The sequence below is a fragment of the Corvus cornix genome, chromosome Z, assembly GCF_000738735.6.
Source record: "Corvus cornix cornix isolate S_Up_H32 chromosome Z, ASM73873v5, whole genome shotgun sequence".
NCBI classification, from domain to species: domain Eukaryota; kingdom Metazoa; phylum Chordata; class Aves; order Passeriformes; family Corvidae; genus Corvus; species Corvus cornix.
Genome location: NC_046357.1, coordinates 62,619,475 through 62,637,234, shown reverse-complemented (window position 1 = coordinate 62,637,234; position 17,760 = coordinate 62,619,475). Strand labels below are relative to the sequence as shown.

Here is a 17,760-nt window from a genome sequence, read left to right as displayed (position 1 = left end):
ACATCATGGTATGCATGAGAAGAGCATTTGAGGATTGCAAACATCTCTTATTATGAGATGTTTAGGGGAAAAATAATACAGCTAAGTGATTCTGCAAGCAACAAGCATAACGAAATAGAGGAGTAAGGAGATAAACTGGGACAGTCACATATAAATAGTTGGTTGCTGAAGCACTTGCACCTAACTAGTGAAGTCTGTCCACTCTTCTTGTTAAATGACTTTCTGATTCTTTTCATGGGTAAGGAGACTCTGTATTCTGTGTTGTGTGTGTATGGCTGGCTGAGTGTCACTGGAGTCAGAGCATGAAGGATCCACATTTCCATAGTGCAGCAGCTGAAGTGACTGGAGTGAGTGGACTTCAGTGCCAGCAATTGGAGCAGCACATCAACCAATATAGGCCCTCATATCTGTGCTGGTGCCAGTAGCTGGGCTGGTGCCCTAGGCATGGCAGCTAGACTCTTTCCAGTATGTCCATGTCTCTGTTGTACTGGGGAGCCCAGAGGCGGGCACAGCACTGTGGGATGGGGACTCACCAGGGTGAGAGGGAGGGATCCCTCCCTGGCCTCCCGGCAACACTCCTCCCAGTGCAGCCCAGGAGATTGTCAGCCTATTGGCCACAAGTAAGTACACGCTGCCTGATTGTGTTCAATCTGGTAACACCCAAACCCCAAAAAGGCCTTTCCAGCAAAGCTGCTTTCCAGCCTGCCAGACCCCATCATGTACCCCATATTCCTGGGCTTCCTTCTCCCCAGGTACAGGACTTCACACTTCCCCTTGTTGACCTTCATAGGGTTCCTGTCAGCCCATTTTCTCCAGCCTGTCCTAGTCCCTCTGGAAATCTCTGTGACCCACTGGTCTATCAGCTGATCCTCCAAGTTTTGGATCATCAGCAAGTTTGCTGAGGATACAGTCTGCCCCATCATGCAGATCCTCAACTGGACCCAGTGTTGCCCCTAGGGTATAACAACTGTCCTCCACCTAGAGTTCATGTCACTGACCAGCACCCCATGGGCCAACATTCAGTTTCCATCTATCTCACTCCCACCTGATCCAGCCTGTAATTTTTGGTTTCTCTGTGGAGATTTAAGGGAGACCCACTGCTTTCCCCTCCCAAGGCAGCCACACAACTGTAGAAAGTCATCAGGCTGGTCAAACATGACCTGCCCCTGTGTTAATTCATGCTCATGACTCCTTATCCCCTCTTGTCCTTCATATGTCTGGAAATGGCTTCCAGGGCTAGCAGTTGTTCCATCATTGCTGAGGCACTGAGGTGAGGCTGACTGGCTGGTAGTTCCCTGCATCTTCATTCCTGCTCTTCCTAGAGACAGGAGTGTCATTTGCTTTGCTCCCTTGCTGAGGCACCTCTCCCAGTCACTGTGGTTGTTCAGAGACAATCAAGGGCAGCCTCGGATTGATATCAGGAGGCTCCCTCAGCAGCCACACCAGCAGCACATCAGGACCTGAGTAAGTCCAGTTTGCTTAAGTGCTCTGTAGCCTGACCCCCCTCCAACAAGGGTAAGTCCTCCTTCCTCTAGAATTTCTCCAGTCCTCTCTTTAGGTCCTTAGGTTTCTGAAGGCCTTATATGTCTGAGTTAAACATTTACATCAACACTAGGAACTTCTCTGGGGGCATGGCAACACGGACTCTAGCTGTTCAGTGATCTGCTCACACCAAGAAGGCCACACTCAACTTCAACTCATTGCCTACACGTGGATAGATCCCTTCAAATTCCAAAATTACTTTCTGCTGTGATTTAACCGCAGATTTAAACACAGTACCTGTGACATAACTGCATGGCTTCTGCAGCAGCTGTCCCTTCATCCAGCAAAGACGCGTTAGCCACATCCATTCCTGTGATATCACACACCATAGTCTGGTAATTTAGGAGGCTCTCCAGCCTGCCCTGGGACACCTCAGGCTGGTAAGGGGTATACTGGGTAACCCTGTAAAAAAAAGTTCTGAGTTTAGGTCTAGGAAAAGAAATGTGTAACAAAATTATGACAATATATAACTGAACTATATCAGAGAAAAAAGAAATAGTGAAGTGTAATTCATTAATATGGAAATTTGTTAGAAAACGGTTATTTTTAAATGCCTTAATTTTTATCTTCTGGTGTTGACTTGGCTTTTTACAGGACAAGAATTCTGTTTCTCCATTTTGAAAAGAGAAGTTACTTTTAAAGCCGAAGTGTGAGGCCGTTATGGAGAAGGGACAGAGTAAGTAGATGCTGAGTGTGGAAGAATTAAATCAAGTCACAATATTTAAAGAAGTTGAATATTTTTGTTGAGTATATTTTGTTCAATCATCTAGGTGTTGCCATGATTTTTCAACACTGTTTCTGAAGCCCTTTACTTGTAAAGTTGTCTCCACCCTTCTAGGAGGAAAGGGACTTGGCATTTCACAGAATCAAGCTCAGAAATATGTAACTTCTTGTGAAATGACAGTTTCCAGTTGAGGGAAGTCAGATTGATATAAGTCTTATCTGTTGTCATTTGGCGAACAAAACAGTAGTGGCAAGATAAGGAACTCCTTCAAAAACACAAGAATATAAGGGAAACTCTCTATTATAACAGTCCCGAAAACAAAGCAGCATGGGTCCAGGGATGAAAGGCAAAAATAGAAGTCAGACTCTCCTCTCACTGCTGGAAATTTGGCCACTGGATTCCACAGTAGTTCAGGACATACTTTACGCCAGATTGAATTTAGAGTAGCAGCCAGAAACAAGTGGTAAGTGGGAACACTTGTGGCCTCTGTTTTCTAGTGATAGAAGAAAACAGCAGTTTTCTTCCCTGAAAGGGCAGTAGTAAGCCTTAGAATTTTGAGAAATGAAGTGAAGGTATAAGCTTTCCAGAAAGACTAAAGTATTTGGGAGCTCAAAAAGTCAATAGAAGGTAAAAGCCAAAGATTTTTAAAAAACAAGCTGGAGAACCTGGTATCAAGCAAGGTGAGAGGAGCAACAAAATAGTAATGTGAGAGACAAACTAGGAAAAAAGTCCTGAAGGTAATGCAAGAGCAAGAAGAAGGACATACTTAATATGTGAACTCAAAGTGTAATATATAATGCTAATGTATGTACTGGCTAATTAAGTTATACATCTGCTCAAATTACTCATATACACTATTCAGCACAGTAACAGAAAGCAATAGGTATGTATTGAGTACATAAATATTGATGATTTTCCCAAAACCTGTAGGTTTTTTCTCATTCTTGGCCAATTCTAGAACTAAACTAATTATCATCATATGACTGCATAGTTCACAAGTGAGACCATGTCCCAGGCTGCATGCAACCTTGCTAATCCCAATAGTAGGGGTGTTTTTCTCCATAGCAGCTAAACCCAGTGTTTGGTTTGCCAGATAAACTTTCAGTCTGGGAGAATTAAGATTTGTTTTCTGTATGGTCCCCCTGCCCTCTCAGTTCTCACCAATAAAAAGAATTATTCCAAATGCCTTTGCACAAGTAATGACTTTTCTTGATTAGTAGAAGAAACTCCTCTGTACCTACAGTTTACAATCGTGCTTTCTCATTTAATTTAAGGGCTGTTTTTTGTATTTTAACTTGAGGAAGGAACTAGAATTAGACTAACAAGAATTAAAACACTGAGGTTAATTGAAATGCATTAGAGAAATCCTATGCACATAATTGGGAAAGTCCACTATATTACAAAACAGAATTAATGAAGGCCTTTGATTTTGATGTTATAGTTTTGAGTGGTGAACACAGTTGAACTAAACCAAATCAATTTCAGAAGGACAGGAAAAAAATCAACCAAGAAATCTTGAATTCCAGTACTGCTACAAGCAGTACTTTAAGCTACAGTGTATGAAGCTTAAAAGTTCTACAAGTAAAGACACCTATTATAACTTAAGAACACTTAGTTAAACACTTCTTTCAAAAGGGTTTTTTGGCATTTTCTAAGCATCTATATATTTTAATTTATTCTACTTCTCCACAGTTTCTCCAAATAAAATATCTGGCTTTAGTCTGTATTCCGTGTTCTGCCTGAATCTATACTACATGGTAACTAACTTTTTAAACTCATTTAAAAACGACTCTCTAAAAGTAATTATTGCAGAGTATGTAGCTATTTTCAGAATGTAATGCTTTCATTGTATTTTGAGTGTCACTACCTAACAAGTTTAATAATTTACATTAGAGATGTGAAGACTGTAGGCTTCCTTGGTACAGGTGTGTATTCTTACATATTTAATGTCTGAGGGCAAAGGAATCAAATAAGTTGAACTTTGAAGACTTTTAGTTGCTCTAACAAATGCCAAGCAAAGAGAAACAAGTTGTGTAAGGGAGACAGAAAAGATCCGAAGCAATAAGCCTGAGCTTGCAGCATGTCCCTTGGAGCTGCAATGTGAAGTGTGTCAGCATGGGAAGTGTTACACACTCAGCAGATGTAAGGAGAAGTCTTAAACAGCTTCCATAAAGCCTGTGTAGTTGTTTTAGCACACATGCACACACACACATACTTTCCCTCCAACAAACATTTTAGCCTTCACTTTAGCCACCTAATAGTTTAGCTTTTAGCCATCTAGTTTGACTTCACTGGACAGTGCAAGATGAGGTTTCTGGATGAACTCTCAGTTGTTTCATTAACTCTACATAACTTTTCAGGATTGAAAAGTTATATAGTGATAAGCTGCAGTTCATTTTGTTCCACTTACTTTCTAACTGTTCTTATTTTTGCCTCTATCAACTGATCATTTGTTTCCTGGTACTGTACTGAATATTTAGATTGCATATGTTGCAAAAAGTGAATGAGGATAAGGCCAAATAAAACTTTGCATAGGTATACTTCATCTCTTCTTTGACTCCAAACAATGCAACTTTTCCACCAGTGATGCAAACAGAGCCAACAAATCTAAAAATAAATAAGACTTAGTGGTCTACAGATACGTAGGCCCATTTATGGCAACCCAAAGTATAAAAAATACGTAACATATAAGTAACAATGACTTTTTGCACTGAGTAATATGATCCTTTGGTTGATTGTGGTTTTTTTTGATCTTTGGGCTTTTTTATTATATAAAATTTTTAAATACCTATTTTACCAAATAAAAATTACCCAATAATAAAGATGACAGTTGCCATTTTAATACAGTATAAAAGGAGGATCTTACTAGTGATAGGGGAACTTGTAAACTAAATGAGAAAATGCCAGGTACCAGTGACATTCAGTCTGTTGGAAACTGAGACTCGACATGAAATTTAGCTTTTCCTGTTGCAACATTTCTGAGTTACAGTTCTTTAGAAACTGAAGTCAGCTGGATCATCAGAACCAAGTACAATATTCTCAGCCTTTTCATAAATGTATTATCTTGTTATGATAGTTTAATATCACTGCTCTTCACCAGAGAATTATTTCATCAGACAAGACAGGAACTCACTTTATGGATAAACATTCAAACTCTTTAAGGTCTCTGGTTTAAAAAAAAAAAAAAAGAGGAAAGAGATACTAAGAGAATAGCCTTTAGAATTTTCAAAATTTCTTACTTCCTCATCAGAAAATCATGATCATTGTATTGCACAGTATTTAACTACCTCCACCCAAATAGCATACACCAGTGGAGGAGGGAACTGTTTTTAATTTAGGCAGAAGTTAGGAAAGAATTACTTTCATTTAGGAGGTAAGTCTGTATACTTCCTTAAAGCAAACATGTAATCTTGTATTAGTTCATAATACATAGGAGCTGTAAATAGAAGTCACAGAATCAGTGGCACATTTTACAGAAAGTAAATTTCTAGCTTAAGCATGAACACAGTCCCTACACAGTAGGATACACATCATTACCAAATATATTAAAGCCTTAGTAAAAAAAAAAAAAAAAAAAAAGGTTTGTGGGACAAACTTCAAATGCGTACTTATACATTTAACAATAAAATGTGGTACATTACCATCCTGCATTCTCCAACAAGTTGCGTGCGATGGGCTGAGGCACTGAGCAGTTGTAATAACCCATGCCTATATAGGACCGCCATACCTTGTTCTTGCTTGCAATATTGTACAGAGTTTCAAGGATTTCATTTTCACCTAATTGGAAAGAAATTTTGTCAGAATGCTACAGCTACATGTAACAATAACAGTTTTTAACTGAAATGTCTTCTATCCCAGTGTAAAAAAACTCCCAAACATTGGTGGTGCAAGTATAAACAGTAGCAGAATAAAGTGCAAGCCAAAAATAGCAAAGATAAAGTGGTAAAATATTCTGAGAAAGTTTAAATTCTGCCAGAATTCTGGAAAATGCAACACCTGAATAATAAAAGGGTTCCAAAGCATGTGGAAAGAATAGTGAAAGAACCAGCTGTAGGCAGAAGGTGCCCTTCTTGTGGTAACACAATGTACATTCAACCCATCTTGCACATGCCATTAAAACATACCTCAGGAGGCACTTTGTATTAGCTGAATCTTGCAGAATCTACACTGGTTGAAGCCATTGCCATCCACAGCTGTCATTTAGTGTTTCTAACAGAGTCATGTTTTCACAAACTGTTTTTACAGCAAGCACCCAGGAGTAATTTCTTAGTATTATAGAACTGTATTTTCTCACATTTTCCCTAAACTGCTGATAAAACAGAACAGTTCTTTTAATTCAATTTTAGCATGCTTCACGAGTTTATTTAAAAAAAAAAAAAAAAAAGGTGTTAATAAGAGTATTTCTAGATGAAGAAATTCCAAATGTGATTAACTTTTAAATAAGTCTGCCAATCTAGTTTGAAGAGATTACAAAAGAATTATTTTGAAGCATACACAATGAAAGCGTTTGCACTCCCTCTCTCCCCCAACCATAGTTTACTGTTTGTTTTGCTTCTACATACTTCTCAGTGTCCTGAAAGCTGTGCAAAAATCACACTGAGTCAACCCATTCCTAGCAGTCAACAAATAATGCTACAAACATCTGCCTGAGGGTAGTATTTAAAAAAGACATTATTAGTTGAGGATGCAGCAAGATGGTCAGTACACTGTCTTAAGATTGTGCAGATAGGTCTGCCCAACCTAACAGACCTGGGTAGAACTGGACACCAATCCTCCTAAGGTGAGGGAACCAGATGTTTTTTAATTCTTCCTCCAAATCTGACTTTAGAGTTTGCTGTAACAGGACAGTTATACTAAGTTAGGTTCACTCTGTGCTGCAACTTGAAGACCACACTTTGTAATATAAGGCTACAAATCACAGAAGTAGAATAGCTTGGGTCCTGGATATCTCAAAATCTATTTTCTCTCTGTAAGTTACTCCAGCAAGAGAGATCAAGTCAGAACAGTTAATTCTCTGGAATGTGGTGGCAAATAATTATCTAGGTTTTGAATTAATTTCTAGCGCAATCACAAACAAGGATATTAGAACTTCAGCTCTGATTTCAAATTTTGTTTTTTTCCTTTTACTCAAGTTGCTACTGTTGCATTCCATGCACAAAGATTAATTTTTTTCAAAAATCTCCAGGATTTCAATTAATTTCTTACACAGTCACATTACACCTTTCACAGAGTTGGTTTGTTTTTTTTTTTTTTTTACTGATGTTCAGTTCTCATTTCAAAGTTCCTTTCTTCTCTGCCTTTACTCAGGGTTACCATTAGATCTAACATATGAAGACTGATTTCTTAGTTTTAGGAAACTGCTTTTTTTTTTTTTTTTCTGGAGACTTGTTATATGCTTACTAGGCTTGAACACAGCAATGTCCAGGGCAAAAAAGTGTAGTGAAAAACTCCACTCCCCAGTACTCTTCCCACAGAGTTTCTAATAAGACAGATGCACTTGCTTGTTTAAGTGAGCTTTAACATTGTAGAGACCTTCCTCTACCACTTGCAAACCAAAAGTTTGCTGAAACACAATTTGGTTGCAATTTCAGACAGAGGCTTGTACTCTTGCATAATCAAACATCAGTGATTTCTTGGAAATGGTAATGAATTTCCTTGCTTAATTCCAAGCTGCAGTTGAAGGCAGAAGTTGGCTATCATTTAACTTGCTCACTAGCTCAATGTCACACACAAAAATGCACCGAGTGCACTTTCTGCAGTAAACACATGCCTCAAATACTGTACAACGTCACAGATAACATTTCCTTTGTTCGCCCCGCTGAGCTTTTCTTCTAGAGTTATTTCTCAGCAAGTGTAGCTAACAACAACTACATGCAGGCACTTAGCTTGTGCTGGGGATCTCTGAAATAAACCTGCTTCCAAACCAATCGAAGGCACAAAGCCAAAAGCCTAGTGAGACTGCAAGCAGCTTAGAAAGTGATTATGCTTAAGAGCAGAACCATACTCCATCTAGAATACCTACACTGATTGGTCATTTAAAATATATTCAGTCTTAGAACCTCATTTTAATGAGGTACCTGTGAAGACAGTTACACAGCTAATTTTAACCAGGATGGCAAAATGCTGGAGGGGCATACTCCTTCCACTCCAGCTTCACCTTACTGACCCTACCCTTTGGTCACTATGAGGGCAATGGCAGCAGTACAACTCAAATGTACATCTCCCACATTTGACATGCCTCTTTAAAGACACCTGGGATAAAGATCCTTTGCCTTCTACTGCCTTGAAGTACTTCATCACAGTATGTCTTTAGGAAGATAGCTCATAAGTAACTGCGCCCCTGAAAAAGGGAAGTCAATAGCTCCTGATTTATCTATTAGGCTGGCTTACCTATGACCAAACATAAATCCGTGTAGATTCCATTAATTCAGTGTTTGGTTTACACTGATGGGGTTCTGAATTCAAATAAGACTGATGTAGGTAACGGTGAGAGAAATTAACACAGATGCTGCAGTCCAAAGACCAGACAGCAAGGCAGTGAAACATACCATTCTTACCAGTACCCCCAGCAACAACAGGAGGGGACAAAGGAGATGCAGCCAGGCTCTTAACAGCAATGCCTGAACAGGACTCTGTGTCTCTGTCAATAGCCTTATTTCCCACTCCATCAAGCCTAGGTTTCAACAGTGTATTCCCATAATGTTATTTATGAAAGGGGTCTACCTCTTTATTGATCATTTTGTAAATAACTAATGCTAATACAAAGGCAGATGAATGTGAACCACAAGAGTGATATTACATATGCTTAAAAATCAATTTTCAAATTCATAAAAAAGTTGCTAAGTTTCCATTTTTGTCCACAAGACTGTCACCAAACTCAGAAAATAACAGACTTTTTCTGCTGTATAAAGTATATAACTTGGAGCATATGTAGCAGAAATGTATTATTCTAAATAATTATTCATTCCTTTAAAATTAAAACATACAGGAGTTCTAAAAATTTTAATTACATAGTTCAAAAATCACAGCTTGAGATATTTCTTGGTTGTGTTACTAATTTTTTTTTTTTTTTGCTCTCCCAGCAATGAGATTAAGAAGCAATATGCAAAATGGGGAAATAGAAAGAAAAATTTACTATATTTAAGTAATGGTTGGACTCTGGCCACCCTCACATTCAGCTGTTTGTTTCCAGTGTTCTACGACAAAGTGATTGAAATGCCTTTATCATGAGCTCATTTTATTGGGTGTACAATAAAAATTCTTTAAGAACCTTGTTCAGCAAAAAAAAAAAATTGCCAGCTAATCACTGCAGTTGATCTTTATTCCCCTTATCAACTAATTAGAAATTATGATCAATGACAGTACTCAGAATAAGGTCCACTGCTTTTGCTGTACTCCTACCTTATAACTGGAGAAAACTTACTGAGGGTCTGAGCAGTTATGCAAGGACACTTCCAGATTGCTACATCCACAAGTAGCAAAGGCAGAATATATCACAAAAATAGTAAGAGGGACCAAATTCAGATCATAAAATGATACACTTATTTTTGCTAGTGTTTTTGTGGTTAGCACAGTAGGGTTCCCTTGAACTTGTGAGATACCTGCTAGAGAAAGAGAGGGGAGAAAATACAAAAGGAGAAGTTCAAGTTACACAACTTGAACCATGCAATATAAAAAGAAGGTTACTATTTGTCTGATGTATTTTTATTTACTTTATATCAGATCTTAAAAAGAAAATCTAGCCTCTGAGATCAAGGAAGCAAGATCCTTAGAACAGCTGACAAAAGGGGGATTAATTTACTTCTCTTACTTTAATAATTCATGCGATCTCTTAAAAAAAACCCCAAAAACCAGATTATATTGAAGCAAACTAGTTCTGAAGCACTGTTAGACACATAGTAATAATGCTGTAGGACAGCACAAGGAATGTGCATGTTCCAGGTGCTGTCTCCATAACTTCAAGATACAGGCAGAAAGCCAAGAGCATCTGTTGCCCTGCCCCCTCCCCCTCCTTCACTCAGGCTACCTGTGCTCACCCAGCCAGCCTGGGCACCACACGCAACCTGAGGATGCTGCCAGGAGCCAAAAGCATGGGCAGGCTGAGTGACAAGATGCCTTTCCCTGTTCTACCCACAAGGGCTGCTGCCTGTGGAAAAAAGAGCAGCAGCCTGAAGGTGCATGAGGAGCAAAGTGCCATGAGTGGTAATGCAGATTGTGCACTACACGTGGCAACACTCTGGAGGGTAACTATTACCCCTGCCACAGGCATCTATTCAGATCTATTCATGCTGCGTGGACTCCAGCAGCAGAGAATCTGAAATTACTAAATCACCTCTAAAAATATGACTGACATCAGGAGGCGATTATAAACTCATCCAGAATTAATTTGTAACTGGCATTTTAAATATAAAATCCAATTAAAGAAGATTCACTGCATAAAGAGCTGTTAAATTTGGAGACACAAATAGTCTTTATTACAATGTAACTGCTTCTGAACAGTATTGCTTCTATAATATTTAGACTGGAGACCCAATCGCATTCTTGATTTTAGGAACTAATGTGTATAAATTCTAAAATTTGAGAATGTACGTGGGAATGTTTGGGGGGAAATTGTGGTGGAGTTCATAAAAGTTTTTAATTCAAACTTTTAAAAAATTCAAATCCTGAACTAAAAAGCAGAAATACAAACATATGCACAAGACCTACCCATTACAGAGAAAGACAGACATACCATGGCAGCATTGCAGGGATAACTACAACTGACACAGACAGCAGGTTTGTAGGGATAAAATAAAGAGGATTACTCTTATATAAAAGACAGTATGTTATTTTACTTCAAACGGGTCAATCACTACATATGTTCTAAAGCACCTTCAATACCTAAAGAAAAGCTGATTGTTCAAGTTTACTTACTGTAACCCTGGGAAAAAAGCTCTGTAATAACAGCTTATCCCAATTAAGTATCAAACAGATGTCTAGCCTTGTTGTAAATATTGACTGAACAGAAGTCACATGCCAAAATGACATTTTTCCTTAACTGTATCTAAAGAAAAATCTGACTGTAAAAAAAAAAAAAACCCTTTTCCAGAATCAGTTGAGGTACAGGACTGAAAACTACTGTTAGCTGAAATCAGACATTTTGCTGTTTCACCCCTACTGGCGTTCAGTGGCATGTTCAGGTGATTTTACAACACAGTCAGCAGGCTCATGTCAAGAGACACTTTTTAAATGGCTTTTTTTTTTTTTTGGTCAGAAAATGGAAATAGCTAGTTCTGTCATGTTTCATACCAAAGAAAGGATTTCATTTCAGAAACCTCTTAGCTACATACCTTCTCTCCTCCATCACTGACCATAGCAATACAAGAAAAAAATCTGCCAATACAAATAACACTAATAATTATTGAAAAAGCATTTAGAGTATAGATGCACTTGTACCAGCAAAACTTAGCATTTACCAGAATGGCTACTTCATTCAGACTTAAAAAAAACAGATCACAGAATCATTTAGATTGAAAAAGACCTCCAAGATCATCAACTCCAATCTCTGACTGATTACCACCTTTAGTTGTCAAGTAAACCATGGCACTAAGTGTCATGTCCAGCTGTTTCTCAAACACCTTCAGGAATGGTGTTTCTCCCTGCACAGTCCATTCCAATGCCTGACCACCCTTTCAGTGAAGAAATTCTTACTGATGTCCAACCTGAACCTCCCCTGGCACAGCATGAGGCCATTTCCTCTTGTCCTGTCACTTGTTGTCTGGGAGAAGAGGCCAACCCCCACCTGGCTACACCTTCCTTTCAGGCAGCTGTAGAGAGTGATAAGGTTCCCCTGAGCCTCCTTTTCTCCAGCTTAAACAACCTCAACTCCATCAGCTGCTCCTCATAGGACTGGTGTTCCAGACCCTTCATCAGCTTTGTAGCCTTTCTCTGGACACCCTCCAGCACCTCAGTGTCTTTCTTGGAGTGAGGGAACCAAAACAACACACGATTCGAGTGTGGCCTCACCAGTGCCGAGTACAGGGGGACAATCCCTGCCCTGGTCCTGCTGGCCACACTGTTGCTGGTACAGGCCAGGATGCCATTGGCCTTCTTGGCCACCTGGGCACACCCTGGCTCATGTTCAGCTGCTGGCACCAGCACCCCCAGGTCCTTTTCCTGTGGGCAGCTTTGCAGCCACTCTGCCCCAGCCTGTGGCACTGCCTGGGGTTGTTGTGACCCAAGGGCAGGACCTGGCACGGGGCCTTGTAGAACCTCACACCACTGGCCCTGGCCCATCGATCCAGCCTGTCCAGATCCCTCTGCAGAGCCTTCCTACCCTCAGGAAATGTCCGGTTAAGTAACATTAAAGACTTTCTCTCCATATATATGTAATGTCATTCAGGGAAGTAATGAAACTTGATTCTTCCACGGAAGAGTAGGACTGTGCTAAAATGTCTAGGAAAGACAACAAAGGTACAAAAAGAGTGTACTTCTGCTGTAATCAGAGGTTTTATTTATCATCAATGGAATATGCAATGCCATATAAACCATCTCTTTAACACAAGCTGCATCCACAGGAGACTTTTTTTTTTTACTGCTATTGCATACACACATTTGATTTATTTCCATTCTTTTAGATAATTTGTTAGATTATCAATGGAATGATCCATAATGCAATTTTTCCTAGTGACAAACACCCAGTCAAAACTTGAAGATACACATATACATCAAATGTACACACCTGAGATGAGGTCTACAGCTACGACAGTTTTCCAAAACACCCAAACATAATTGCAGAGGCCTATGATATCCACACATGCTTTTTATGGTGAGTGTGTGGTTTTCTTGAACTGCATGTCTAGTTCTATCTGTAAGGACTGACTTGAATGAGGCTTCAACATAAGCTCGGCTGTTTGTTACTACAAAGGAGTAGCTCCACCACAGCTCATTTGTTCAGCTGCACTCCAATCTGTGGAGTCACTATGATTACATTTTTGAGTTATAAAGACAAGTGGAAATTGCTGTATTATAAATTCCATAAATGCTGAAGTTCATTGAATGACATGTTTTGCATTGCCTTGTCCTGTTCTCTCATTCCATGTGTGAGTTAGAGGGACAGTGGGAGCATTCATTTAAATAAAAACAAATGTTTAAATTAAAATAGAATAGTTTTCACAACACTTCCCAATTTTGCTATTTCCTTTTAGTAAAAGGTATATGATAGAGAAATAACGCCCCATACTCACAAAAGAAATACCACCCTAGTGACTGGAAGTGTTCTCTCTAACGGTACATTAAAGAGGAAGCATCACTCAGATTACAGTGTCCTGGGCACAGGATGTTCAATGCGACATTGCACAATTTTAAGCTGAGGCTTTTAACTTTTCTTTTAAAAGCTGTGGATTTTTCTGCTACCAATGCAGGGGAAAACTAGTGACAAATAACTACATACTAAATTACAAAATATAGTTCAGCACACTGGCTGCAGAAGAAAAACACAGTAGTGTACAGAAAAAGGTTTTCTGTACCTCATGCAAGCATCGCTTTTGAAAACTCACTGTTGCATGCTGCGCAATGTGAGACACTGCATCACAGTCACATTCTTTCAAAGTTTACTCTAAGGGAACAAGAACAGCATAGCAAGTGGAGCAAAATGCCAATGAACGAAACACACTGTTAGCTAATGAGGTCCTGTTGTACAGTGAGAACTTGCCTACAACAGGACATCAATTAATGTACTGCTATGTAGGAGACATCCACTCAAAATTACTATGAAAATCAGCATTTGAGCACTGCATCAAGATTGTGACTTAGGTTGACATCACCAGTTTAGTTTTCAATAACATATATGTATTTTAATGCCCACTATCCTGGATCATTTTCATGTGTGTTTCGGTGAAGTAAAATTTCATAAGAGTATCTTATTAATTAATAAAAAGATAGTAGTTAAAAAAAATAGGAAGGCTCCTAAGACATAATTTTTAGTGACTAAGTGCATTTAACCCCTTCTACTGACCTAAAAATATAATATCCTAGAAAGTTATTTTCTTTGAGGTCAGTGAAAATCACTTGTCAGTAAGGCAGTACCTTGATTAAAACACATTAACCATAGGAAATTATGCCAAACAATACTTTCAGCAGTTATATAGACAGAAGAAGGTTGTTAAATTCCGTTTCTCTACTCAGCCTCTTCCCATTTTAATAAGATAGAAAGTTACCAAAAACTGTAATACCACTGTACTAATAAAACATTTTAGAAGTAGATACTATCAGTCCCTGTTGTATCCCTCATGGCTAGAATCTATCTTTTCAGGGTCTAGTTTTCCCGGCTGTTCATTGTGGTGCTGCCTCTCACGCGTGATGTCATCTCAGAGTAACCAGATTGAACTGGCCAGGAACCTCACCGGAGCTGCAGGCCTGAAGTTTACACTCAAATTACAGCACACAGATGAGCAATGAGAAAATGCCAGCAAGAGGAATCAGGTTTTCTCAAACCAGGCAAAGGATCTCGACACAAAAATGAATTTAATACTGACGTAACTGGCTCCCACATCTGAATGGCCATTGAGCTTTGTTAGTTTTAGTGTAATTGTTTAGCATTGGGGATTTTAAAGTGTTTCTTTCACTTACAGGACTTCCAGCATGATGTTCACAGATATCGCTCAAAAATGCAGTTATGCTGGAAGAACTTTCGTACTGTGCTTGCAAACTCTTAAAAACATTAATATCTAAAACCTCATGAAATCACGTCAGGTTTTCTACAGCAATTTGCTGAATTCCTGTAATGCCATGATAGCTGACTAAGATGTTTTGTATTCCTGCAGCTTAACCCTCAATCAGACAGATTTAAAAATCTGGCCATAAAAATCTGCGTATCCATAATACGGAGACACAGGTTTTTCAGGTTATTAAAATATGCAGGTTTATTTGGGGGAGTGTGGGGGAAGGAACGGGGGGAGGAATAACAAAGAAATCTTGCAGATTCTTAAGAACCAACAAAAGACCATTTGAAGCTACGGTCCACACTAAGGGGACAATTTTTAGCCATACTTTTCCCTCCCTATCAGGCTCTCGGGACGAAGTGAAGTCAACGGAGCACTTGAGCTCCAAACCGGGTTTTCGAGCAGCCCCTGCCTGCTACACGTATTTTCCTACCGATTTCCAAGAGGAGAGCAATAAACACAGCAGCCAAACTACTCTACCGAGTTGGTCGGAGAAGAATGAAGTGTCGGTGATGGTGCTGCTATGCTTATCTAAGTCTTACCCTGCACTTAATACTTGAGTGGTAAGATAAGATCGCTACACGTGTCAACGGGGACATCAGGGGCAGGGGGTGCGCACCCCAAGTCTCCCCCACCCCCCACACAGGCGCTGGCGGCCGGAAGGGGCCATGCGCTCACTTACAGACGTGGTCATCCATCCTCAGCGGCCTCCGGAGGCGGATGCTGGCCGGGATGGTTTTGTCCATCAGCTCCTCGACGCTCTGCAAGAAGCGCCCGCACGCCGTGGTTAGCTCCCGCGGGCCGGCACAGCCCGCGCCGGGAGGGTCCGGCCGCGCCGCCCCCGCCCCGCACGGCGCCTACCTGCACCCCGACGGTCCGCAGCATCTCCCGCTTCTCCTGCTCCCGCGGCCCGATGTGCCGGTGGGAGAAGTCATCGTGCCGCGGCAGGAGCTGCTCGATGCACCGCGCCGCCTCCCCCCCGCCCCAGCGCCGCTGCGCCGCCGCCACCCGCAGGTGCGGCGCCCCGCGGGCCGCCAGCCGCCCCCACCAGCGCCCGCAGCTCTGCATGGCCCCGCCGCAGCCCCACGGCTCCTCAGCCGCAGCCCCACAGCTCCTCCGCCGCCGGGCGCTCGCACTTGTGTGCGGGGGGCGGCGCGGCGCGGCCCCCACCTCCCCGCCAATAGGGCCCGGGGGCGGTGCCGCGCTCGCCCCGCCCGCCGCCACCTGCCCGCCCGCCCGCCCCCGGCCCTGACCCCCGCCGGCCCGCGCCGAGCATCCCCCGCCGGGCTGACCCGGCTCTGCCCGGCTCGCGGGCACTCCCCGGAGGACATTTTCCCAGGAGAGAGGGTCTTCCTTCACAAAACCCTTGCTCGAATAGGAGAAAAAGGTTTCTGTGTTTCCGCAGCAGAGCGCGGACTTGCTTTCGAGAGCCGAGTTTTAGGACGAGCAACACATGCCACTATTCACAGCTGTTACCGGGGCGTGTGTGTCTGTGTCTGTGTCTGAGAACTTTATTACTGCTTTAACTTTTGGTAATGTTAGTCTTGGGGAGCGAAGAGGTAACTGGAACCTACTTTTCCCTATCTTTCAGTTCTGTGTCTCTCTGGGAATGATATCAACATAGTTACAAACTTGTATCTTTACTTATAAACAGATGCCCACATTTCTTCATCTTCCAGAACTAACCTCAGTGTTGCCACATTGAGGATATATATTTGAATCAACATTTAAATAAAACAATGAAAGAAAGGGGGAAAAAAATCCAAGATGGTAATTAATTTCATCTTAATTGTATCACAGATATACTGCCTTCTGAATTTTTATAACTACTTCTGAACCTAAAAGTAAATTTACTTTGCACCAAAGATCACTGATCCATGCAAGCTCTCCTCTCCTGTAGTAAACATGAAATTACTTCTCTGATATAATCTGAGTTATCATAAATACTCCCTTATAAAGGAAAAGGCCCTCACAAATTCATGCCAGTATGTATTTGGAGTAATGATTTAAGTCCCCGGTTTCAGAATGAGAGATCCCGAAATTAAGTGAGATGAAGCTTGCTTCAAATGGCAAGGCTGTTTGCTGCAAGGGTTTGTGATATAAATCCAATACTGACTTTAACTGATTGCCATTAAAATAGAAGTATGTTTTGCTTTACTCCTCTAGATGTATATACTGCTTCTTTATAAACATGACAGTAGCATGAAGGAAATTAAAATTTTGCTATGGGTTTTATCTTGAAACCACATGAGTGAAATAGAAATATTAGAAAAATACATTAAAACCATGATAACCATGATAGTAACAAATCAAATCCTGTTCTGAATTTGTACCTACATAATTTCTTTTTAAAGCAATTCTGAAGCTTTCTGAAAAAAATTGCAGATTGCGTTCAAATATTCTTTCAGACTTTGTTCAAGTACTAAGCGTTCCTAAAAATTTATCTGTTTTCTCTGGCAGGTAGTATCAGGATGATATTTCACACAAAATAAGACATTACAGTCAGCTCACTCAAAACGATAACTTTGACAGAATTGTTTCTTCAGTGCGAGATCGGAGTTTTATAGTTGTCCGTAGTGCTATAGGAAGCGAAGTCTGAGGAAATACAGAAGCATCCCAAACATCCCAAACAATGTATTTTTATCCATATTTCTTCATTTTCCAGATCTAACCCCAATTTTAGTTCAACTTGAAAACTATGCATTGGAGCAGGAAGACTGGAGAGATGTCCCAGTGAATCATGCAATAATGTCAATGCATGCCCACTCCACCTCAGAAAGCACCACGTCTGGA

General features: G+C 40.6%; 1 protein-coding gene across 1 annotated transcript in view; it reads right to left on the bottom strand.

The window, feature by feature from the left end:
• Nucleotides 1-16,050, bottom strand: part of GLDC (glycine decarboxylase) — a 37,966-nt gene extending 21,916 nt beyond the window's left edge. Inside the window, exons 1-4 of the mRNA XM_039567417.1 lie at nucleotides 15,829-16,050; nucleotides 15,650-15,728; nucleotides 5,908-6,043; nucleotides 1,780-1,944 (exon numbers count right to left, since the gene is read on the bottom strand). Of these exons, the coding sequence (XP_039423351.1) occupies nucleotides 1,780-1,944; nucleotides 5,908-6,043; nucleotides 15,650-15,728; nucleotides 15,829-16,035 (587 nt within the window). The 5' untranslated portion in view covers nucleotides 16,036-16,050. The remainder of the gene's footprint in view (nucleotides 1-1,779; nucleotides 1,945-5,907; nucleotides 6,044-15,649; nucleotides 15,729-15,828) is intronic.
• Nucleotides 16,051-17,760: the final 1,710 nt, after the last annotated feature.